Source organism: Uranotaenia lowii, chromosome 2, assembly GCF_029784155.1.
Source record: "Uranotaenia lowii strain MFRU-FL chromosome 2, ASM2978415v1, whole genome shotgun sequence".
In the NCBI taxonomy this organism is placed as follows: Eukaryota; Metazoa; Arthropoda; class Insecta; order Diptera; family Culicidae; genus Uranotaenia; species Uranotaenia lowii.
The window spans coordinates 129,303,834-129,330,258 of record NC_073692.1 but is presented as its reverse complement, the minus strand read 5'-3'; the positions used below and the strand labels follow the sequence as shown (position 1 = coordinate 129,330,258).

The window sequence follows — 26,425 nt, the reverse complement described above, 5'->3', positions numbered from 1 at the left end:
TGGTCTACAGTCAATCGATCCAGTCAAGATCTCATCCATTACGATGAGAAAAAGCAGCGGTGACAAAATACATCCTTGTCTCACTCCAGCAGTTACCGGGATTGGTTCGGACAAGACACCGTCGTGCAAGACCTTGCACGAAAATGCCTCGTACTGTGCTTCGATGAGATGGACTAGTTTCTCTGAGACCCCTCGTCGTCTTAGAGCAGCCCAGATGTTTTCGTGGTTCAGTCGGTCAAATGCTTTTTCGAAATCAACGAACACCAGCAGAAGAGAGTCCTGGAATTTGTTGATTTGTTCTAGTATTATTCGTAGCGTTGTGATGTAGTCCACACATGATCGTCCAGATCGGAATCCAGCTTGTTGCCGTCGGAGTGTAGCGTCGATTTTCTCCTGGATCCTGTTCAGGATCACTTTGCAGAGTACTTTGAGGATTGTACAGATCAAAGTTATGCCACGCCAGTTACCGAACTCTGTTAGGTCTCCTTTCTTTGGAACCTTTACGAGGATATCCTGCATCCAGTCGGCCGGGAATGTTGCAGTATCCCAAATGTCAGCGAAAAGACGGTGCAATATTTGTGCTGACAAGGCAGGGTCGGCTTTGAGCATTTCAGCAGGAATGCAATCGATTCCAGGCGCTTTGTTGGATTTCATGTCCTTGATTTCCGCTTCTATTTCAGCCAGACAGGGCGCTTCCGAGTTGACGCCATTAATGCGACTTAATTTGGGCGCCTCGAGCTGCGGGTTCTGTTGGCAATTGCTATGTGTAACTCGGAAAAGTTGTTCAAAATGCTCAGTCCAACGCTTGAGCTGATCTGTTCGATCTGTCAGCAGCTGACCTGCTCGGTTTTTCAGCGGCATTCTTGCATTAGTCCTTGCACCACTAAGGCGGCGAGAAATATCATATAATAATCGGATATCTCCAATGGCGGCGGCTCTTTCTCCCTCTTCGGCTAGGGAGTTTGTCCAGGCTCTCTTGTCTCGTCTACAAGCTCGTTTAACTGCCTTTTCCAGCTCCGCATATCGTAAGCGGGCGGCTGCTTTGGCTGACCCGGTACATGCCTGCTCAATTCCGACTTTCGCCTTTCTCCGATCATCGATAATCCTCCAGGTTTCATCCGACATCCATTCACTTCGTCTTCCACAAACTTTACCGAGAGTACCATGGCTCGTCGTGATAAAGGCATTCTTGATTCCACACCACTGTTCTTCGACTGTTCCGTCTGTCGGCAACTCCGAGGCTCGGGATTCTAGCTGTTCACCTCTGGATTCTCCAACCGGCGCACAGTGGTCCAAAAGGGCCTAAGGTGGAACTTTTTTCATTGTGCTTTTGACTTTCATTTTACCTACTAAGTGTCTTCACAACATTTGCTTGTTAGTTAGTTCCCCATAACCTGAAAGTATTAAAAATAAGTCACAGCCTACTACGATAAAAATAAAAATACTAACTTTGATGTTTGAACAGATAGAGACAAATTTTGTTCTACAAAGTTGAATATATTATCAAAATATGAAACTATTCAGTGCAGAGTTATTAAGCTTTTAGTTTAAAACATACTTTAAATTTGTTTTTTATACTTAACTATTGTTAGTTTTGAACTTACATAAATATTGAGACTTTATAGACATAAATTACATAAATATTGAGACTTTAGACATTTATTGAGACACTCATTACGCACATTTTGCATTATATCTTAAGTCGCTATGACCTTTCCTTCCGAAGTTATCGCAATTTTAAGTTTAATTTAAATTAAAGTTAAATTTTGAGAACTTCTAGGGTAAAATGGGGCAAGTGGATCCATAAACAAAGTACCACATCTTGAAGCTTGATTTGAGTACTACAAACTCAGCTAGAAACTATTTGTCTCCACGCGCCCGTTTTTAAGTACAATTAGCATAAATTTGATAAATTCTTAGTTTTTAACAAGAAAAAAGAGATTTATTGTCATCGTTAAAATTAAACCATTTTAAGAATGCACATAACTTCAACAATTTTCAACTAAAATCAACAAATAGCATATTAAAACGCATTGAAATTTTATCCGCTTTTTAAATAAAATATTTTAAAAAAAATTCATAATAATCTTTTTTATTAAAAATCGTAAAAACATTTGAAAAATTGTTTCAAGATACTACCGGTATCATAAAATATTCTCCAAAAAATATCATTGAATAGCTCTCTTGATGTTGTAGCTTTCATTTGAAGACACCAAAACAGTTTATTCAATCCTTGAAAAGATCTGACAGAAATAATAACAATCAATCTCTATTTTCTCGATAAAAACTAAGAATTCATCAAATTTATGCTAATCGTACTCAAAAACGGGCGCGTGGAGACAAATAGTTTCTGGCTGAGTTTGTAGTACTCAAATCAAGCTTCAATATGTGGTTCTTTGTTTATGGATCCACTTGCCCCATTTTACCCTAGAAGTTCTCAAAATTTTGGTAAAATTAAACTTAAAATTGCGATAACTTCAGAAGGAAAGGTCATAGCGACTCAAGATATAGTGCAAAATGTGCGTAATGAGTGTCTCAATAAATGATGTGAACATCATATTTATGTATGTTCAAAACTAACAATATGTTTTAATCTAAAAGCTTTATAACTCTGCACTGAATAGAGATATAGCTCTCAATATTTCAGCAAAGTTTCATATTTTGATAATATCTACAACTTTGTAGAACAAAATTTGTCTCTATCTTCTCAAACATCAAAGTTAGTATTTTTATTTTTATCGTAGTAGGCTATGACTTATTTTTAATACTTTCAGGTTATGGGGAACTATCTAACAAGCAAATGTTGTGAAGACACTTAGTAGCTTAAATGAAAGTCAAAAGCACAATGAAAAAAGTTCCACTTTAGGCCTTTTTGGAACACTGTGCGGCGGACGTCGTATCGACATCCGAATTTGTCTTCTCGCCGCTGGACATGCGTGACTCTCAGTCGTTCCTCACCAAGGACGAGGTGATGATCAGATGGAATATCTGCGCTTCGTTTGTTGTGGTTATCATGAAGGCTCCTTCTCCATTTTCGGCTGATGTGGTCAATTTCATTTTCTGTTCGGCCATCTCGAGATACCCAAGTGACCTTATGTGCTGGTCGATGGGGGAAGAGCGATCCACCGATCACCATGTTGTTGTTGCCACAAAATTCTACAAACAGCTCTCCGTTTTCGCTCATCTGTCCTAGGCCATGGCGCCCCATGATGCGCTCAAAGCCCTGATTATCGGAGCCAATCTTTGCGTTGAAGTCGCCTAAGTGGATTTTAATGTTACCTTCGGAATTCTCTCAACCACGCTGTTCAATTGACTGTAAAACTGCTCTTTCTCCTGCAAATCGGCAACGTCAGTTGGCGCATAACACTGGACCATTGTAAGGTTTCTAACCCGTGTTCTGAATCTGGCTACGATTATTCTTTCGTTTATCGGTTCCCATCTTATGAGGGCCGCATGGGCCTGCGTTCTCCTCGTATGCCAGAGTAAAGCAGTACTTGCCCGGACTGTGTCTTGTGTTCTCCAGTGTAAGGCCAACGGACTTCGCTTAGCCCAATATCTCTAGCTTGAGGCGGCTAGCTTCTCTAGCAAGTTGAGCCAGCTTTCCTGGCTGGGCAAGGGTCAAAACATTCCAAGTTCCAATTCTAGTCCGTGTTTTCATGTTAAAAGTCGTTGCCAAAGTTCCAATTCTGTTATTTCTTCTCTTAGTTCCTGTAACAATACAAGATATCAGAAGCAGTAGGTTGTTAGTCTAAAGTCCCTATCCCGCGATGGGGCTGCCATCTTGGACTTAGCTGGCGGGAGCCGCATTTCATAAATTCAGCCACTTGCTGCAAGACAGACGCTGTTTGAGCCGCCCCTGACCTGGAGAACAGACGCTCGGTTGTTGTTGCACGCCGCCCCTGACCTGGGGAACAGACGCGTGCGACCACCTTCTCAGTCTGCATGCGACCAAAGCATCCACCGGGGTTGGGTACCCGATCTCCGCTTAGGTTACTCGCATCCCAGCCGATACCACGGGGAGGTAGAGATAAGAGTTCTGAATAAGAGGTGATATGACCACTATGGGGTCTCGTGTTGCACATTATCCACCGTTTACCAGCCTTTAAAAACGTTGAACGTTTTATTAGTACTTGTTGAGACTTACGTTTTCTCCCGATTGAGGATCGATCCGATCCAGCAGCAACCACCGTCGAAGAACCAGAACAGTTTGTTTTGGTTCTGTTCTCTTTGCACCAAATCTCAATTGACGATTGCTGAGAACAAAAGGTTGATGATCAAGGAATATTTAAAGAAGGTAGTTCTGATCTAGTATTTATACATACTGCGACGTCACAATCACGAAAAATCTTTTTATTTACAAGGAATCTTACATTTTTTCATTGATAGCTCTAAGGATCTGCTGGAAATGTTCCACTTAGTAAGCATGTTATTAAAGAATGATTTTTGTTATTTAACCCTTCATTTCATGATTTTTTATTTTTTGTTAAAACTCATTTCAAACAGTTGCCAATGATGCGTACATAAAAAAAAATAAAATAAAATACGATTTTTCACTTTTTTGTTGCAAATTTGTTACTTTATGAAACGAAGGGTTAAGATTAGTGCTAAAAAAATTTGGATTTTCGAGTAATTTTTTCTATAAAATAGACTTTTGAAGATCGAGAAAATGCTGAGTTTTCCCAAATCAAATTTGCAAAACTTTAGAATTAGTTCATATTCCATGAAAATGTTCAAGTTTGTTCAGTTTTAGTTTTTTTTTCACAAAAAGTAATCAAAAAATAACTATTACTAACGAAACCACTGATTTTTTTCATTTTTGCTCGTTTTAGCTTCAAGATTAAACTGCATCAAATAATAAATTAAGAAAAAGTACATAATGCAATCTTTAAAGGACAAACAAACTTCATAACATTATCAATTATGGGCCATGCAGCACAATCATAAAGAATTCATTTGCGTTCTTAAACATTTTTTTCTTTAATTTCTGCAATTCTCGTATAAATTTTCGATACAATCGTTTTTGTGACGTCACCAAAAAATCCAATATTGCTCTCGACACTACACAGTAAACGAAAATTACCGAGTTCGGTTATTTTTTTACCGAAATCCTAACATGTGTAAATCGTTAAACTGTGCGGTAATTTTTTTGGTAAATAAACGAACATCGGTAAATGAAGAATTGATTTACCGATGTTCGTTTATTTTTTACCGAATAATATACCGAACAGTTTAACGATTTACACATATTAGGATTTCGGTAAAAAATAACCGAACTCGGTAATTTTCGTTTACTGTGTACCTCATTTAAATATTCCTTGGTTGGTGATGATGGACACGGTACAAATGTCATCATTGTACACGCAACCCGATGCTAACTCATATTGTGGTAAGCAGTAGCACTGTATTGTATAGCAAATAGCGGAGTGATGCGATGTAGGAAGAATATGAGCCCATTTTGTGCATAGGAGCATCCTAAATAGGTTTGCCAGCATGATTACATATCTCCAACTTTTGGCATTTTAGAACTGAAGTAGGCTCTAGGACCAAAAATAGGTCACTCACCCGATATAAATAAAGTGTATCCATTTCAGTTTGCCTCTCTGTAAAATCTCAACTCAAAATATCTTATTTTTCACAGATTGCAGACCTTCCGGAAGACACCTATGCCCTGGAGATTAAAAGTATTCCAATAAGAAATCAGCCTTACTTCAGTTTTGATAAATCAGTCGAGTTGCTGTACCAAAACAAGACAAACACAATATTGATTCAAACGGACAAACCTGTATACAAACCGGGAGATAAAATCCTATTTCGAGTTGTAGTGGTAGACAGAGAAACGAAACCTGTGAAAAATTTAAAATATATTCAAGTTGAACTACAATCCGAAATAGGTGATACAATCAGAAAGTGGCCTTATGGTAAGCTAAACAATGGTGTGTTTGAATCAGAAGTACAAATAGCTTCATCTCCACCGATTGGAAATTGGACAATTCTAGTTACAGCTGGTAACAACGTGAGTTTAAAAAAATCTATATAATTTTCGAATTAAAAAATTACTTTTTTTTACAGCAAGCTGTAAAAATGTTCCATGTGAAGGAGTACATTTTGCCGAAATTTTATGTAAAAGCGTATAATCCAAAGGTGTTACTGTTGAATGACAAGAAAATAGAGGTTGCAATTGAAGCAACTTATACCTTCGGTGAACCAGTAGACGGAACGGTAGAAGTGCTTCTGTATTTGAAACTAGAAGATCAAACGTACAAGAAACCTGAATTTAGTTTGAAAAGATTAATCAACGGTGCAACTACTGTGGAATTCACCTTAAATGAGGAATTGCAACTAGATGAAGATGGAATGGACTATCGAGCTGTGTACGCTAATATAACCGTAATGGAAAGGTTCACCAGTAAGATGATCTTTACATAGCCCAAAAATATTTAAAACATGTATTTTTAAGAGCTCCAAATCAAAAATATCAATTTTAATTCATGCAGTTCGATTGGCAACACGGATTGCTCTACGTGCAGTTTTCTTATCAGGTCCGAGTAAATGGTCGAATTTTTAGCATTTTGTTTGGTTTTGTCGACGAAAAGATGAATAAAGTGATTAGGCATGTACCAAATATTCGGCGTCGAATACCGCCGAAAAACCGGTAAGCCGAATATTTGGATCACCGAATAGTTGAGCTAAGTATTCGGTCGAATAGGCCGAATAGTTTTTTTTTTAAATTTATTCAATTATAGACTTGTCAATTTTTTCAACTTATGTTAGATAATTTATAAAATATATAAAAGTTATATATTTTGAAAAAAATATAAAATCATCAAAAACTTTGCCATCTTCGGACTTCTATCGTTTGGATCGTTCTATATATGACCGCTGAATAAAAAATTCCATGATTGCTTGGTATTTTACCTCAAGCTACAACCTTTCTTAGAAGATTTTTATTATTAAGCCGGCGGAAAGCCCTCATCGCGCCATGCGTTTCTCAAATATTTGGAACATACAGTGAGCGAAATAATAATAGCACTATGTGTTTTGCTGGTTAAAATATGAATGTTTGAAAATCACCAAAATTTTCTTCTATAAATTGTTTTGAATTGTTTAACGGATAAATCAAGCATAAGTTTACTTTTTTTGGACGTTGCAATTGGCGTTGAGGACCAAAACTATGAAAAAAGGGTGCGAAATAAGAATAGCACAACTTGTGTTTATCAACAAAAACAAGATTATTTCTACAAATTTACAGTGTAAAAGTGAATAATAATGCTTCTACGAATTATTTGAATAGATAACTGCATTTTAAGGAGTTTTCTAGAATTTCAAAGGTTTTCAAAGGTTTTAAAATGGTGTTTTAAGAGATGCTCTTCTAGAACTAAGGAATTTGATATTTGAGCTGTAATTCTTCACCAAACTACTTACTTTCTTCATTAAAATGACGTGAAATGATGAAACAAACATTCGGGTTTAATTTTGAATCAGAAAAAAAATTGATTGTAAATTAAAAACTTTGATTTTGTTCAGTAAACCACACTTTTTCCAGTTTCAAGTCGTAGATGGCAGCACAATCTTGCAGTTAAAACCAAATTTAGTCTCAATATTGATTTTCCAGGTTTATTAAGGCCCATATTCATCATTTTGAGGTATTTTCCCATCACAGTTTTGTGGAAGTTCACGCTGCAGAAAGCTTTTCCGGATTTGCAAAAGCCAAAAAAAAATAAAAAAGGCCAAAATTCCTGCTCATCTCCACTTCCGATTCAATTTCAAATCATTCCAATAATACTGCTAGTGATCTGGTTCATCAAGCTCCATCGGAAAGTACAAAATTATTCTGATTATCGGTCCAAGAAATTCACTTTTATGGGTCCTTGATGAAATTCTTATTTTTTGATCTTTGAATTTCCAAGGCGGTTACACGGCACCAAGTACTTATTTCTTGACCAAAATCATCCAGCACACCTGAATTAATCCCAGATATTCGAAAATGGGCATCAATTCGGTTTAATTGCCAGATAGTACTGCCATCTATGACTTGAAACTAGAGAAATAGCGTTTGACTATTTAAAAACATTAGTATTTTTGAATTTGAAGCCTGTTTTTTTTATTTAAATTCAGCATCAAATCTAGGCTTCGTCAATTTGCATCATACTTATGAATGATAATGAAGAAATAAAGCAGTTTGATAAAGTATTATAGCTCAAGTATCAAATTCCTAAACGCTAGAGGAGCATCTCTTAAAACCCCCTTTTAAAACCTTTGAAAATCTTTGGAATTCTAGAAAGTCCTTAAAATACAGTTATCTATTCAGATAATTCGTAGAAGCATTATTATTAACTTTCAAACAGTAATTTTTTAGAAATAATTTTGTTTTTGTTGAAAAGACACAAGTGGTGCTATTCTTATGTCGCACCCTTTTTCCATAGTGTTGGTCCTCAACGCCAATTGCAACGTCCAAAAAAAGTAAACTTATGCTTGATTTATCCGTTAAACAATTCAAAACAATTTATAGAACAAAGTTTTGGTGATTTTCAATCATTCATATTTTAACCAGCAAAACACATAGTGGTGCTATTCTTATTTCGCTCACTGTATTTAGCGGTAGTTCACGTCATGCCGCAGCTAGACATTTTACATCCCGTTTCTATCTGATATTTGTACTGCGGGAGCCGAGAATCGTCACCGCCCATTAAGCCCGGTTTACAGTTCTTGTGAACTCGAACTCGAACGTGAACGTGAACTCACCACAGTGTAAAAATATTCCGCAGTGAAATGTCAAATCGATCAAATCTTCAAAATTAGTAAGAGGTTTGTTCAACTGCGGGTAGAAATTGGTTTCGATCGGAAAATGACAGTTCATTCAACCAATGTTTTGATCGATACTTGTCGAACCAATGCTCAAATTTAAATTCAAATTTCTCAAAAAAACATATTGTTTTTCTTCAAAACATATTCAGCTTTGAAAACGATTGATTTAATCAAATAATCCCAAAGTTCTTATCTTTGAATACAATGAATTTAAACTAAATTTTATGAATTTAAAGTACTCCTAAAAAGTATTTATCGATCAAGGAGTAACGAGCTTTAGCGATTCGTTTCTTTTGAAAAACTTATTGAAAGGACGTTATGTTTATAAATTCGACAAGATAGCCATTTTTTGTTCTTGATTAAAAATTGACAAACAAAAATTTCAAAATTACATTTAATTAGTGAAACAATTGAAAAGGTTTTTATTTAATTAAAATGCATCAGTACTCTTTTGTTTGTTAATTTTTCTGCTTTTCAGTTCCCCTTAAAACACATTATTTTTGAATGATTTCATAAATTTTCATAATTATTTCCATACCTTTTCTGAAACACACATTTGAACAAAGCGGAATCTATTTTTTTTTTATTTCAATGGAATCTGGCCATTCGATGATCTTCATTTACATTTATTCGTTGAGAAGCTCTTTCAACAGGTACATTTATTCGTCGAGAAACTCTTCCAACAGGTGCAATTAAATGATGCCCAAGCGGGTTTTAAAGTTAAAAAAAAATATCGTATGCGTTTCATTTCAAACTCGTAGTATTTTAAGCCTTTAATTGCCTTCAAATGTGCTTACAAATTAAAAAAACTAATTTTTTATGAAGCAAAAATTTTTCCGTCATCGGTGAAATTTTTTTCAGAATGCACATTGCCATTCGGACGTGAAAATGAATGCGGAATTTATATTCACCACTCTTATTCGTTTTCCGTTTTCACGTTCGCTCAGTGCGTTTACACTTCGAGCGGAATGTCAGTGAACGCGGAAAACATATTCCGCAGTGAAAATCGGGGGAATTGAAATAAAATTAAGATTAAAGGGCTTTGAACAAGGAAATCAATTCAAAAATAATCTTTCAACCATTCCGCATCTATTCCACCTAGTTTCGCAGCCATGAAATGCAGCATAGTCGAGTTTTTGAAGAATATAAGTTTTTTCATTTTCACGTTCGAAAGAACTGTAAATGCACCTTTAGAATGAAAGGTGAAAAGTGTACATCGAGCCACTTATTCGGCATAGAGCTTGAGTGAAACTCTCATTGCGCTTAAAAGTTAACAACAAATTTGGGGGGAAATCCTCGAAATTCATAACATACTTGAAGGAAGCAGTGTTCCGAATATCACTCATTGTCAATGAATGTTTTTGATTGCACTTCGCAACTGAACGTACAACGGTCGGGTTTCGTTATTGATTGCTACTGGACCTACCCGATCATCGATCGTTCAATTCATCGCTAAAATACAGATCACCTCGTACGATGCTTGCTGTCAAAACAGTGCAGCACCATCATCAAATTGGAATCTCACCAATGCGCAATGCATATGGCAAATCTTGTTGGTCTTTGATTGGGAGTGAATGGATCAGGCAGTGAGTGAGTGATACATGAAGCCGATCATTAGCGTATTTTGTTTGATTTGATATATAGCAAATTAATAAATTTATTTGTTGTTATAACGTTTTTTAACATCAGTATGATCAAAATCAAATTGAAGTTTTGTTTGTGAGGGAAAGATGTTCACTTTCGCCATGTTTTTCAAATTTTACAAGTTCTCTTATTAAACTGTCGTCCGTCACGTTAAAACTACTGAGAATTTATGGTGTCTCGCACAACTGTTTGATTTTCTCGTCCTGCAAAAAATAATTTTGAATTTCATATAATTCAGGCAGATACTGAGTGAGCTACATTCAGAATGGATCAGTTTGTATCTCACTCATCTCCGATATGCGATGTTTGCTGAACCGATAATTCTGAATGATGCGACTCGGTTTGCATAGCTGATAGGAGCGCTGATCGAGATTGCATACCAGCCAGGCGAAGCAGTTGCGAGAGGCGCTATCCCATTATACAATCTGAATGTTTCCAACAGGAAACGCATCCTGAGTGTTTGTTTTGATTGATTTTCGGAAGACTAGAAGGATATACTAATCGCGCCTTGAAATTCACTTCGATCTTGGCAGAAGTCCTCATCACACCTAGAAATTCGTAACAAACTTGGCGATATCCTCATCGCGCTTCGAAATCCACATCCGTTTTGACGGAAGTCCTCATTGCGCCTCGAAATTTACGTCGATCTCAGCGGAAGTCCTCATCGCGCCTCGAAATTCATATCGGTTTTTAGGCGGAACTCCTCATCGCGCCTTGAAATTTACATCGATCTCGGTGGGAGTCCTCATCGCGCCTCGAATTCCACGTCGATATTGGCGGAAGTCCTCATCCCACCTCGATATTCATAACTGTCTTAGCGGAAGTCCTCATCGCGCCTCAAAACTGACGTCGATCTTGGCAGAAGTCCTACCCGCCTTGAAATTCATAACATACTTGGCGGAAGTCCTCATCACGACTCGATATTTTGTATCGGTTTTTAGAGGAAGTCCTCATCGCGCCTCGAAATGCATATCAAACTTGGCGGATGTTGACGCAATTAATGCGACTTACTGTTGGCGCCTCAAGCTGCGGATTCTGTTGGCCATCGCTATTTGTGACCCGGAAATGTTGATTTGTGACCCGGAAAAGTTATTCAAAATGCTTAGTCCAACGCTTGAGCTGATCTGTTCGATCTGTCAGCAGCTGACCTGCTCGGTCTTTCAGCGGCATCCTTGAATTAGTCCTTGCACCACTAAGACGGCGAGAAATATCATATTTTTTTTAGTTTTGATTAAAGTCGTTCTACCATCTTTATGGCATTCGCGACTTAAGAAATATCATATAATAATCGGATATCTCCAATGGCGGCGGCTCTTTCTCCCTCTTCAGCTAGGGAGTTTGTCCAGGCTCTCTTGTCTCGTCTACAAGCTCTTTTAACTGCCTTTTCCATATCGTAAGCGAGTGGCTGCTTTGGCTGACCCGGTACATGCCTGCTCAATTCCGACTTTCGCCTTTCTCCGATCCTCGATCATCCTCCAGGTTTCATCCGGCATCCATTCACTTCGCCTTCCACAAACTTTACCGAGAGTACCATGGTTCGTTGTGATAAAGGCATTCTTGATTCTTGTTCTTCGACTGTTCCATCTGTCGGCAGTTCCGAGGCTCGGGATTCAAGCTGGTCAACGTATGCCCTTTTCACCTCTGGATTCTTCAAACGGCGGACGTCGTATCGACATCCGAATTTGTCTTCTCGCCGCTGGACATGCGGGACTCTCATTCGTATCTCACCAAGGACGAGGTGATGGTCAGATGCAATATCTGCGCTTCGTTTGTTGTGGTTATCATGAAGGCTCCTTCTCCATTTTCGGCTGATGCAATTCGGCTGTGGTCAATTTGATTTTCTGTTCGGCCATCTCGGGATACCCAAGTGACCTTATGTGCTGGTCGATGGGGGAAGAGCGATCCACCGATCACCATGTTGTTGTTGCCACAAAATTCTACAAACAGCTCTCCGTTTTCGCTCATCTGTCCTAGGCCATGGCGCCCCATGATGCGCTCAAAGTCCTGATTCCAGGATGGAAGAAACAATTTCCGAAAATTTCATCTTACCATCAGCGGAAAAGCTGGGAAAACCATTCGACGTTGGATCAGATGCAGTTTCTCCGGAAATTGTTGCATTCCTGTTAACTACTGATGGTCCTGAATTCGAAGGGAAGCCTGGGGGTTTGACTTCCCAGAAAGTGGAGGGAAGTCCTTCGGGGACGGATTAAAACCCGGAGGTCTCTGAATAGGAGGGGTAGAATTACTATTTCCACTTTGAGGATTTTTACTATTATTATTAATTTTGCTGGCAGCTAATCGGGGTTGTGTGTTAGTTGTGCGTTTCCTTTGTGGAGCCTGTGAAACATTATTTTTTAAAGATGGCCAAGTCGATGTTCCTTCACATGGATTCTCCCCTTCGGATTCATAGTCACTCAGAAGGCCAAACTGGTTCTCTGAAACGATTGGCAAAGGCTTCATCAGCATGTCTCTATATCAGGGGTGAGCAACCAGCGGCCCGCGAGACCCTTTTGTGCGGCCCGCGAAGCTTTTTTCAAATTTTGATGCCTTAACTTTTTTCTACAATTGATAGTTAGGAATATTTCAGATTGTTAACTTTTTCTGGCCTTTTAAGCGTTTATTATGTTCTGTTCAAGACTTAAATGCAATATGGTTTGTTGGTATAACGTAATATTGGAGTGTTTTTTTATTCAGCATACTTTTTTCCTTATTATTTAACTCCTACCACTTTGAGAACAAAATCAATTCAATTGAGTCGAAAGAACAGCTGAAAATCGGAATCTACACATGATCAAAAGAATTTCGAAGCCGATTTAGTAAAGTCATTATTTTCATTTCAAGCAAAAATAAAGTTGAATAATAAAAAATATGCTCAGCAGATATTTTTTTTAAAATACTTCTATCCAATTCGACAAAAAGGCCTGTTCTATTTGCATTCAAATACTACCAAAAAAAATTCAACCAAAAACTTGTGATACATATTTTAATTCAGATTATTGACGAAAATTACGAAATTCAAATAATAAAGCCTGGGTGAATAATTTTAGATTGTTTATCAACATGAATCAACCAACAAAAGTTATTAGTTCTTGATAAATGCTTATCTGTAATGCTATCCACATTACCAGAGTCAAAATATAGCTTTAGAAATCCTATTGCAATGATATCTAAAAAAGATTTAAAATGATAAAAATGTGGATAAAAATTCTAAAATCAAGAACGTAGTTTTGAAGATAGTTGCTCAAAAATATGTGAAATTGAACATTTTTCTGTGATTTCGCAAACCTTGCTCAACATTCTAATGCAATGATCCAATTCAGAACTTCAATTTAAAAAAGGGTTTTGTAACGTTTGTAGGAAAAAAATCTTGGCTTTGAGGACAAGTTTTAATTGCGGAAAAATATCACAGAACGTCAAATAGCGATTCAACATCCATCGCTGAGAAAACTGTGATTTCTTCAAAAATATATTTATCACTGTGGTAAGCTCCAGAAGATTTTTAAATGGAAGTGATGGCGAATAGTATCATCGGTTTTAGCAAGAATGTTGTAAGAACGAATGTTCACCAAGAAGTACTATTAAAAAATTGAGAGAATTTAAAATTAACAAAGATTTAGCGAAGCACCTTTTAAATATCGGGTATTTAAAAAGCTGTGTTGAATTATTGTTTTTGAACACGTGAATTCGTTTTATCTTTTCTTTTTCAGATTTTTTTTGCCAAAAATTTGTAGTTATGAAAAATGATGTGAAGCTCTGATAATTATCATAAAAAAATTATTTTAAGTGCGGCCCGCCGACAAGATTTCAAATTTAAATTGGCCCGTTGGTTCAAAAGGTTGCTCACCCCTGCTCTATATGATTTTTAGTGCGAGTTTTTAAAGAAGTCTTGATTTTTTCCCGTTGTGATATGTACTTCGGACACGCCGAGAGCAATAGAGCATGAGATTCCTCGCCTTACTGCTTGTATTTCACACGAAGCTTCCGCATGCTTCTCCCCGCACTTAGAGCAGCGTGTCTGATTGCAACGATCCAACGTACGTATGATCCAACTGCTTGCAATTCTGGCAGAACATGACCGAAGGCACATAAAGTCTCACAGGTAGAATTGGCCCCGAGATTCTTACGGCGCAGAATATTCCGATACGGTGTTCCGCGATAAGGGCTCTTACGGCGAAGGGGGCGAAGAGGAATGATCTGACGTACGGGGGAATAGTCGAAAGGAAACATGTAAACATCGTGTAATCGCTTACATCATTAGAATGCACCTCTGTGCATATCGTAATATAGCGCCACACACCCTACACATTGATTCCCACGCGTTTGAACGTGACGCTTTTCGTTACACATTTTTTCAACTTAACCTTATTCCATTTTTAGGAATGGTCAAATTCTGATGCCTGAGTGACCTCGCTTGATTTTGTCGTCGGCAAAGCAGTTAAGTTGACTGGATCTGTTGAAAATCGTGAACTCAGCATATCGCCTACCGCTCGTCGAAAAAAATCTTCTAGCGACACGTTGAATATCAGACAGGATAGACCATCACCTTGCCAAACCCCCCCTGCGCGATTTGAATGAACTCGAAAATTCACATATCCATTCCCAAGCAACCAAAAGTCCCATAAAAAAAACGCTTACTCAGCTCCATATGAAGTACGTTCTATGCAACTCACAATTTAAGTTCTTATTGATACTTTCAAGTTCCAAAACAAGTCTTAATGATCTTCTATTCAGCTTCAGCTTCTCTTTATCTCAACCGAACCCTTGGCATTGGTTCATAATTCAAATCGTGTTGCAGTCTTCAGGTGAAATATTTGTCTCAATTTAGGCCTTAAGAAAATTAACCATAAAAAACAATCGGCTAGTGAAGAAAAAAGTTATTGATGAGAAACCAGTATTGTTTGTTCCTCCCGGGCAAAATACCTTAGAATCCTATTCACGTTTGAGACTCAAGCAACCCCTCCCTATGGTCAGATCTTTCTGAAATTTGTAATGGGACCTTCTGGTAAGCTAATAAATAATTTTGACTTTGAGCGAGTGAGATTTGCGGTTCGTTAAATTATTCAAAAATGCAAAAATTACTGTTATGATAAAGTAGCCATAACTTCTTCAATTTTCAACCTATATTGATGAATAACCACTTGAAATCTGTGTTTTGAATTGTCATTAAAGGGCAATAGAAAATCAGATTGTTTAAATGTTATCATCGAGTCTAAAGCTTTCGCGGAAGCAAAATTTTCTCTAAAAAATGCGTTTTTTTATAATTATTTCTATCATAAAATCACTGATTTCAACAATACTGTTGATCATACGCAAAAATGGTGTTCAAATGGTCGATAGCAAATTTATTCACCTAGAATATGCAAAAAAGCGGTATCAAATTACTTTTATGTAGTCCAAGATATTTCAATCTAAGTACAAGTTCTTTTTTAATTTTTCAAAAATTCCAAAACAAATAACTCAAAAACTGTTCCACTGCGATTTTTTTGAATTTCATTTTCTGATTCAGCGCCCGATTACACATTAAAAATATAGGTCGAATCATAAAGTTCATGATTTTTCTTTTATTTTGTAAACTAGTGTTATCTGCAAAAAAAATCATATTCAAAGTTTACGGTACCATTCTGGATCCAGAAATATTCAACTTAACTATCATTACCAAATAACTATTCTTGAACTGAAAATTTAAACTGTAACAAATCTTAATGGGGGGAGGGTGGTAGCCAAACTCCTCCTCTTCTTGTTTTGACGGCCTTGAATGAGTTTAGTAACGAAATATGAATGTAAACTATTGTTTAGAATTTAGATTACGAATATCAGTGAAACGAATATAGAGTTTTTTCTTTCATCAAATAACACCTTATGTTATGAAATTTTCAAAGTTTCTAGTGAAACGAATTCCGTACGGGATCAGCTAGCGAACTATAAAAAAAACGGCGATTATAAGAATCATGCTTGACAAAAAATCGCAAGTAAAAATAAAAATTAGATGTATTCAAAAATTATATCGAAGTACCCAATTGAAACCTCGTGTAATATCAATTTTCATAAAAATAGTTTTTTTTTACAGATCTTACGGTGACAATCGATCACGAAATTAAATTTTATGAGTATCCGTATAAGGTAACACTGGTGTCATCGGAAAAAATTATTCGACCAGGAATTCCATATTCTTTCGAAATAAAAATACGAGATATATTAGGAAATGCTAATCGAGGTAGAAACGATTTCGAATTAATAATGCGTTCAGGAGATTCCGAAGTTAAACTACCTCAAAAGCTTGATGGATCGGGTAACTCATTGATAACTTATACACCGCGGGATTTGATCGGTAGTTTGCTGGAAGTTGAGGTAAATGAATTTTTTATTAATTTTGCTTAAACATAACCGCTCCTAAATTAGGAGTCCTAATACTTCAATTCCTGTTAAGACCAAACCAACAAAAAAAAGTGTTTAAATGATAGTTCCACCCATATCGAAAATAAAAATAGTTAATATTCCTTATTACCTGCAGTGCATTTTCTATGAACAAACCACTAACCACTAACAAAATGCTGCTTATTTCAAAGCTGTTGAGCGGTAGGGTGAAAATAAAAAAAAATTGCAAATAATTGCTTTGCATAGCCAGTAAATTAGTTGGTTTTTATAATCCTGGCGAAAACATTTCATGAAATTATTGAAATCTCTAACATGCATATGCTGCCATTTTTAAATACATTTTCATGAATTCAGATTTTTATTTTTAAAAAGGTTACAATTTTTTTTCTTGATATACTTAACTTCTTCTCAGTTAAGCAAACAATGATGTTTAAAAATAGGTAAAACCAACTAACAAAGACAAATATCATTTCATTTTTGCAAGAATTTCCTAGATGTATTTACAGGTAGAACTCGATTCTTCGTTCCGCCCAATATTTTCTTAATATGATGATCACCTAGCAAAAAGTTATCTCACTCAATTTTACATTTCTTAAATATTTATGGCCTGAATGGGATACAGCAATTTTACGAAAATCGGACATATGGACCTCAACAATACTTGAGAAATCAGGCAACGCTCATTATTGAAATTTATAACAGTGATTTCAATTGAATGATTTATGGCATTTCGGCGAACTATACATTGTAACAGGAAGAATATCAAATGAAAGTAATGAAAATTATAGACGGATAGATTGATTAGGAAGCATGAAAGGTGTTGAAAATGGGCCAAAAGCGTGATTTGAGAAAACTTCTTACCGCACAAGACCATTTGTCCCGCACCGTATTTTTGTCTAGAAGAAGCAAAGTCGATAGGCTGACTTTGCATTGATCTATACAATACCAATAAAGTAGTAGCTCTGCCGTGCAAACAACGAAACCCCGAAAACAGTTTACACATCGATCGAACCAGCACTCGTAATCAGGGATGTCAACCTTCCAGATTTTGTCTGGATCTTCCAGACTTTTTGACCTCCTGCCAGACTTTTTTTTTGGTATCCAGACTTCCAGATTTTTAGTATTTCTTCCAGACAATTCCAGACATTTTTTGATTGACAAAGTTTTTTTTTTAACTTTAATCTATTTTGGCGTCATTGACTACTTTAACTGACTGGGGTGGAGTAGAATTGTGCGAGCTCACTTCGCTCTAATCAATAGCCCAGTAATTTTTTTTCCCACCGAATGACTCTGACCAAGTTTGAATCCTAATTGCCGAATTCAGACGCAAACTGTCTACTATTTTGACATTACTCGGTCCGAACGTGCATACTGGGAGAACATGTGTGATTCTTTTCTTGGTGTTTCCGTGGCATGAAAACACGCGTTCTTGAGTCCCGTTCTCGAAAAGCGACTGGTTATTCGGAAATTTTCCCAAGTTTGAGACAGAAAAAGAGCGGTTTCGAAATGGTAACGTTTGCAAGAAATTTTTTAATATGCCAGAGCTTATTTATTATTTCAATGTGAAACCTGAGACTGAAATGAAAAGACTGATATGATTTCTAAGCCAGAATCCGAAAAACTCAGGAAAAATTGTTTAATGAGCGTATTTCCCAACTCGAATCAGTTACTAGAAACAAAAACTCTGTTATCAATTTACATTTGTTTCTAGTATAAACATCTTATTGGTCGACTTCATTCTACAACAAGTAGTTATTAAAAATTCACAATAATGTGCCTATTTACGTAACATTCCAAACTGGATCATCTACATACATCACAACTTATCAAATTTTACGCCAGACACAAACGCTCAAACTTTCCAAATCAAATACTATTTTTGTTAACATTCAGCAGCTCTGTTGGTATATATTGTGAAATTGCAAAAGAAATTGAAAAACAGTTTAAGACGTTTCATAACCATTGAAAAAGTAGACATTGTCTAATTCAACGTCGGAATCTAGGCTCTGATAAACTTGGCTGAGATTTCTCAAAATGGTGTTAGTTGTCTTTAACGAAAACTTTAATCTGAATAGTTATCTAAAAGTGAAATCAGAATATTGATATTCTGAATAAGGTACACCGGGGTAAGTGTGGACGCGGGGTAAGTGTGGACGATGGCTATTAAAGCAATACTGTGCACTATTTTCTCAAACTTTTAATGCAGAATGTTCAATTTACTTGTAATCTATTCAATAATTGTGAAAAAGATACGATTCAGACAATAACGGATGTTTACAGCGACTTTTTTCGAATTTTCTATTTTCAACTACGATGTCGAGTTGATATGCATCTTTTTCAATTGCAAATTTCTCGTAAACTAGCTGGCTCTCGATGAAAAACTCTACATTGAAACAATCCTTACATTCCGAACAACCAGTTAGAAAAAGAAACGGCGGTTAAAAATGAAGAAAAAAGTGAATATTTACAAAAAACTAAAATTTTGTCTCCAATCCCTGCCTGGGGTTAGTGTGGACGGCTTTGAAAAGACTTGATGTTTACACTTTTTTTTCAATTTTCTGACCTTCATCCTTCATGAATTGTATTATCTAGCTATATTTAGCTTTCGGATCATGGAAAGTTTGGTAAAATACTTATTGGTTCTGTGTTTTTGATAAAATCTGATCTCGTGTGTTTCAACATAAATTACACCCAATAATTATTGAAAGAAGCCTTAATTAAAGTATCATGAAATTACCCCAAAAAGCGGGGTAAGTGAAGACACCAGCAGTCCATTACAATTTACGTGATAACTTTTCTCGCTTTGCTTCTATCGAGCTCAACTTTTCAGCGTTTTTAAACAACATGTTCTGCATCACATTGAATGTAATTTTATAAAAATTGCTCCACTGCTGATTTTTTAATGATTTTTTAAAATTGAGCTATACGAAAAACCGTCCACACTTACCCCGGTGTACCTTACATAAACATCGAAACCTACGATGTCTTGTTTAAAATCGTATGTACTCAAGTTATGTTATTTAATGTTACAAAAGTTATCTCGACAAGCCACGAAGGTTTAAATAATTTGTTTTTTTTTATATTTACAGTGTTTTTCGATAATCTATAACTTCCGGTCATAATGCCCTAGAATCCACTGAATGGTTCGCATACAAATTAATTTATACACACATTAATTCACGCTGTGATAATATATTTCAAGAGTCGTGCTTAACATATCTTTTACTTTTACAATTTCTCCTCCGAGGAAAAATTCTAAATCCATTTTTTAACCTGAATGTTTAGCATTACATGATAGAAAGGTTTTAACAATGAAAATAGGTTCTTCAATATTACCAATCTAGATATGACTGTATGCAATCAGAAATGAACAAATTGGCAGGTTGGCAGAGGCCTTCAACTGGTTTCTGGTTCTCTATTCCGATTGATTCGAGTTCTGGATGGACGATCGACCGAGGCCCTTGATCGAGGGTTAACCGAAATTTGGTGATGGTTATTCCCGTCGTAGTTGGAGGAAAAAGGTAATTCCAACCCCGGCCTTTTATCCCAAACAAAGGGGTCCTGTATTAAGAAATACTGACGTTAGCGCGCGTCCTTTTTGGCGAGAGCAAAATGGCGGATGAGCGGCGGTTGGCTTACCTGATGTCTGGCTGTTATTTGCACTTTTAAATTTTCTATTTGCTTGTGTGTACACTGCGGTGGTTTTTAGCAAAGTGAGCCAGCACCAGGAAGCCGCATTTGACCGGCCTTGAACCGCGAGTTTCGGTCGATGCTCTCGCTTCGCGATCGCTCGTCGTTCGTGGTATCGTCGGGGCGTCGCTGTCGATCGTGTGAATACCCGGAAGCATCAACTATCCAAGTTGGCCCTCTGGTTGTGAGATGACAAACCAATCTGGCTGCATGCTGTTGACGTTGTTGCGCAGTCGTTCGTTGCTTCGAAGGCGGATTTTTGGGGAAAAACTTCACACACACTAGTCACTCACTGCGATATTCTACTGATATTTGCAAAAAACTACGTTAAACCGCGATAAATCTCTACCACCTCGATGGAAGTGTTATCTGACGCTTACATCTTTAACTTTATTTTTTTTTTCAATTTGGATCCCGATCACTTTTAATTTATAATCCATAGTTTTAAAACAATGAATCTGCGATCTGAAATAAGAATTTCTAAATGAACCTGGATTCCGGAATATGAATTGCTAAGCAGATGGTTTATATTCTGAACTTTTAATTTTTGATATAACGTATTATTTTAAAATTTTAGTATTGAAATAAGCTTCTCAACACCTGGGTAGGGAGGATAGAAATTCGCTGCATCATTGTTCATAGCCAAACATTGAGATAGTGGTTGATGTGTTTCGTTTTCAAGGATTTGTGATGTGCATTACCAGCCAAATGCAATCTTATTTTTGAAAAATCATTTATTTTGGTAGAGATTATTTCAATAACTGGATAGAGCTTTTGAAACTTTGCATTTTGGAACCGACAAAAGCTCAACGTGATATCATTTTTTTAATTTTCTAAAAGGAATGATAAAGCTTAATACAACAACCCAAAGAAAATAAAAGAATCAATTTTTGAACTGGTCATTGAAATGATCAGAAAAATTTGATGTTCGGGCGTTTTTTCCCCTACTAGCTCAACACTACAATGTTCCAGACATTTATACCCATTTCCAGACATTTTGGCCCAATTGTTCCAGACATTTTTTGAAAATAGGTGGCAACCCTGCTCGTAATAGAAAACTTCGCTGGAGCCGGCCATACAATTCATTTTGTCCAAAAAATGCGGGGTATTAGTATATATTGACAGTTCTACACGAACACCACCTTAGCAGAAGGCCTCAGCCCTAACTTCGAACCATGGGAGAATAGAGTTGATTTTTGAAAAGGGCGCACGATAAACGCGATTTTTCGGTACTAATATCGACAAATTCACGCAGAGAAAACTTGGATTTTGAAACAAAACAAAACTGACTTTGATTCAAAACACTCAGTTTTTTTAATCAAACTCCTGTTTTCTTTGAATCAATGAATTCTCGTTCTGATTCAAATGAATAATTTTTGAAAGAAAGAATTAATTTTTTGAACCGAATAATTTTGGAATTTGATTTTAAACAAATTGTTTGATTCAAAAGACATTTTTTCAATTGCATATGTCTTTTAAAACAAAGTAAATTTTCTTTCAACCAAAGAAAAATGTTTTCAACAGAAAGGAATAATTTCTTTAAGTTAAAACTTCAAACTTAGAAGATAATTTGGATTGAGCAAGTACCGAATTTCGAATTAAGTTTCGCCGGTCGTGTTAAAAATCAAAACTAGTGAATCAGGATGAGGAATGTATACCATGGTAAGTGCGTGTTAATCCATTAGTCAAAAAGTGAATATTTAAGATTTTATATAAACTTTTGCATTGTTACAGGACCACGGCTGATTCCGCCCAAAATCCAGCGGTCTGATTATCTTCGGGCCGATCTTCAGCGGCAATCACCAGTTGGATGACCGGAGTTGCTTCCGGAAGTTTATTGAGCGGTCCAAGAAGAATGCCCTCAGGCCAAAATTTAGGACCGGTTAATTCCATTATAGTGAACCAGTGTTTGTGTTAAGTTTGTAATAAAAATGAATTTAAGATGTAAATTGTTTCTTTTTATTGTTCAAAATTCATAATTGGAACTTCTGAACAACAGAAAATATTTCTTCCAATTGGAATAAAAGGAAATAGTTCAATGAACCAATCCTTTTAAATCTAAATCTAAATTACATTGTAGCAAACGAAAAAGACTTTGCATCAAATGAAACTGTTTTTTGTTTCAAAGCATTAAGATTTTGACTCAAAGATTTTTCAAAAGAAAAATTCTTTGAAACAAAGGAAAATGTCCTTGAACCAATGGAATTTTTATTTATCCCAAAATCAAAGGAAAAAATCCTTTGTTTTTGCTGCACTTTCCTTTGAAATAAAAAATCTTTTTTCTGCGTGTTCGCCCTGTGGAAAAGCGATACACAGATGTTCGTGTTTTAATTTTTTGGGTGTTCTGGGGTGCCAAGTGCATTTATATTTGGAAAATGATTATAATTTTTTAATAGCATTGTTATTGAAAAACCTTTTCATAAGTACTGAGAATTTGCAACTTTCCCGTAGATTTCTATTCGAATGTGATATTAAACGCATCATTTATCTGAACAAAATAACAACTTACTGTATCTCACACTTAAATGATGTAGCGAATTATGTGGATAAGTTTTAAATAATCAGAGCATGTAGGCGATTATTTTCAAAATCAACATAGACGGGGCTTTCATTTATTTACTTGTTTGTAACAGTGAATAATTTTGCAATCGTTTAAAAGTTATAAACATCTCTTTTTTAATCTATCAAGCAGTACATGAAAATGTATTTCAGTTGTTTTGAATTCACCTTGAAATTCATTAAAGGGTGATACGGTCAAAATTTGGTCAATATCAACTTGAATTATTTCTTTCATTTTTGCATTTAAAAACCTGAACTCATTTTTAAGGTGTATGTGAGTAGAATGTTGCTCCTATTTTGATTTTGGAATTGACTCTTCAGTTGTCAAAATGCCGTCCAAGGAAGAAGAGCAGCGTATCAAAATTTTGCTCGCGCATCGCGAAAATCCGAGCTATTCGCACGCAAAGCTGGCAAAATCGCTAAAAGTTTCCAAATCAACCGTTACAAATGTAATTAAAGTGTTTGGGGAACGTTTGTCGACGGCTAGGAAGTCTGGATCGGGGGGAATTCGAAAGCCGGAAGCCGCTGAGACGACAAAGAGAGTTGCCGGTAGTTTCAAGCGAAATCCTAACCTCTCTCACCGAGATGCCGCAAATAAGCTGGGTGTATCGTCTACAACCGTGCATCGAGCCGAAATACGAGCCGGACTATCGACTTACAAGAAGGTAGTGACTCCAAATCGCGATGATAAACAAAATACGACGGCAAAAGCGCGATTCCGGAGGCTGTACACGACGATGCAGACGAAATTTGACTGCGTGGTAATGGACGACGAAACCTACGTCAAAGCCGACTACAAGCAGCTCCCGAGACAGGAGTTTTATACGGCAAAAGGAAGGGGAAAGGTAGCAGATATTTTCAAGCACATGAAACTGTCAAAGTTCGCGAAGAAATATCTGGTTTGGCAAGCCATCTATACCTGTGGCTTGAAAAGCAGCATTTTCATAGCTTCCGGGACTGTCAACCAAGAAATTTACGTGAAAGAGTGTTTGAATAAACGTCTGCTGCCTTTCCTGAAGAAACACGGTTGTTCCGTACTGCTTTGGCCGGATTTGGCATCTTGCCATTACGGTAAAAAGGCCATGGAGTGGTACGCCGCCAACAACGTGCAGGTGGCTCCCAAGGACAAAAACCCTCCCAACACGCCAGAGCTCCGCCCAATTGTGAAATACTGGGCTATTGTCAAGCGGAACCTAAAGAAGACCAAGAAACTGCTAAGGACGAGCAGCAGTTCAAGGCAAACTGGCTTCCTGCGACGAAGATGGTGGACAAGGTGGCTGTACAAATTCTGATGGCAGGGGTTAAGCGTAAGACCCGGCAATTCGGATTTGGAAAAGCGGAAGCGTAACTAAATATTTTTCCTGGATTTTATTTAATTAAACTTGGAAAAGAAATTTAATTTGATTTTTTAAATAAACGATTTCTCCGATTTACACGCGTTTTCCCTTGACCAAATTTTTACCGTATCACCCTTTAGCAAAAGATGGCTTATCTTCATCCATTTAGGGACGCTCCGTAATGAATTCAAACGTTCATCTGTTGATAGTTAAAAAAATTTATCAATTCAAAAATATTATAATTAGTTTAAATAAAACAAGCAAATACTGATTTTAATTACGCACCTAAATAGCATCACTGGTGAGACCGCCAGCAAATAAAAATTTGAGATTATGGCTGAGGCCAACTTTTCACCAATATTATCGTCCGTATAAACCCTTATAGATCAATGCAAAGTCAGCCTATCGACTTTGCTTCTTCTAGACAATAATACGGTGCGGGACAAATGGTCTTGTGCGGTAAGAAGTTTTCTGAAATCACGCTCTTGGCTCATTTTCAACACCTTTCATGCTTCCTAATCTAATCTATCCATCTATAATTTTCATTACTTGACCCATTCCAGCGTGACGTCACAACGTTTGCGAAGCATTTATTTTTTGGCATATTTTTTGTAGATTTTACAGTTCATATCGCACATTGGAAAAAATTATATCGCCTAAGTTCAAAATTTAATTCGTTTCAAATTTGAAATCAAAAGTATTTTTATTGAACAAATAGTTTTCAAAATCTGAGCAAAAAAATCGTTACGTCACAACGCGCCTTTTTTTCGCTTTTCAGTTTTTTTACAAAACCGTATTTTTCTGCTCTTCTATTCGATCAAATTTTATGAAAATTTTTGAAAAGCATCGTTTCATTACAACCAAAAAATCGCAGTTTTCGGTTTTTTCAAATGTTGAGTGAAATATATTTTAGAGTGATTCAGTTTCGTGACGTCACAACGCGCCATTTTTAAAGAAAGGTTTTGCAAAACGTTGTGACGTCACGAAATTTTATGGTCAGCTACGTGAAATAAATCAAAGAATAATCTCGAAATTTACGCTTTATTTACTAAAAATGCTCAAGAACTCAACCAATAATGTGATTTGGTGATGAAATCGATCAATTTGTACCCAAAAAATTAAGAGAATTGAATCTAAATGGCTCATATAAACAGATAAGGTTTGAAACACTGCGCACATCAAATTTATTAAAAATTTATTTGTGCGATGATGTGAATATTAATTTAAAAAAAAACTTATGCTAGGATATATTTATTTGTAAAAGCGTTGAAATATGTTTCTAAATCTTTTCAAAATTTAATTGCAAAGGAAAGGAAAAATAAATGATAATTTCAAAATCCTGCGATCTATTAAAAGTTTGGTAATGGACACTAGAGGGCCTGAATCAGCCGACTTATGAAAAGCTGAAATAGATCCCAGGCCTAGCACAAAGTCCAGTGCTAAATTTGGGGGATCGGATCACGAAAATGGATGGCGCAATAAGCCTAAAACTTATATGGAATTATGAGAAATTTTTCTTGGAAAAAACATGAATATCCAGTTTTGCACCAATTTCTGAAGTCCCTATCGGATGATTTGTTTTCGTTATAGTCATTCACATAGCTTTCGTAAAAAAAATATATTGAGTATCAAAAATAAACTTCTTATGGGTCAATTACAAAAAATACATGAATGATCGTCAATCGACGCTTTTACTCCTGTTTTTGAAGCTTAATAACTGTTTTATGATAACAATATTGTCATAATTTAAGCTTTAAAACACTGAATTTAAAAGAAAAATCGGTTAAAAAGGACCAATACTATTGGTGAAAAACTGTTTAAAAAGTTTTTTTGTTCATTCCGAACAAATTCCGCTCAATTCTTTACAAACTTAAGGTTTGTTGCGCGACCCCTTCTCGTAGTATAATCTGGCACTAATTTTAAGATAATAAATAAGACCCTGTGCTAGTACCTTCATATTTTAATTTTGTTATACAGTCAAAAGTCTCTTCATGGAATTTAATGTGAATACGGGG

The 26,425-nt window shown here is 36.3% G+C and overlaps 1 protein-coding gene across 1 annotated transcript in view; it reads left to right on the top strand.

Moving 5' to 3' along the window:
* LOC129748469 (thioester-containing protein 1 allele S3-like) overlaps positions 1-26,425 on the top strand; it is a 98,330-nt gene that overhangs the window by 15,579 nt on the left and 56,326 nt on the right. Inside the window, exons 3-5 of the mRNA XM_055743106.1 lie at positions 5,639-6,013; positions 6,070-6,406; positions 16,517-16,797. Coding sequence (XP_055599081.1) covers positions 5,639-6,013; positions 6,070-6,406; positions 16,517-16,797 — 993 coding nt within the window. The remainder of the gene's footprint in view (positions 1-5,638; positions 6,014-6,069; positions 6,407-16,516; positions 16,798-26,425) is intronic.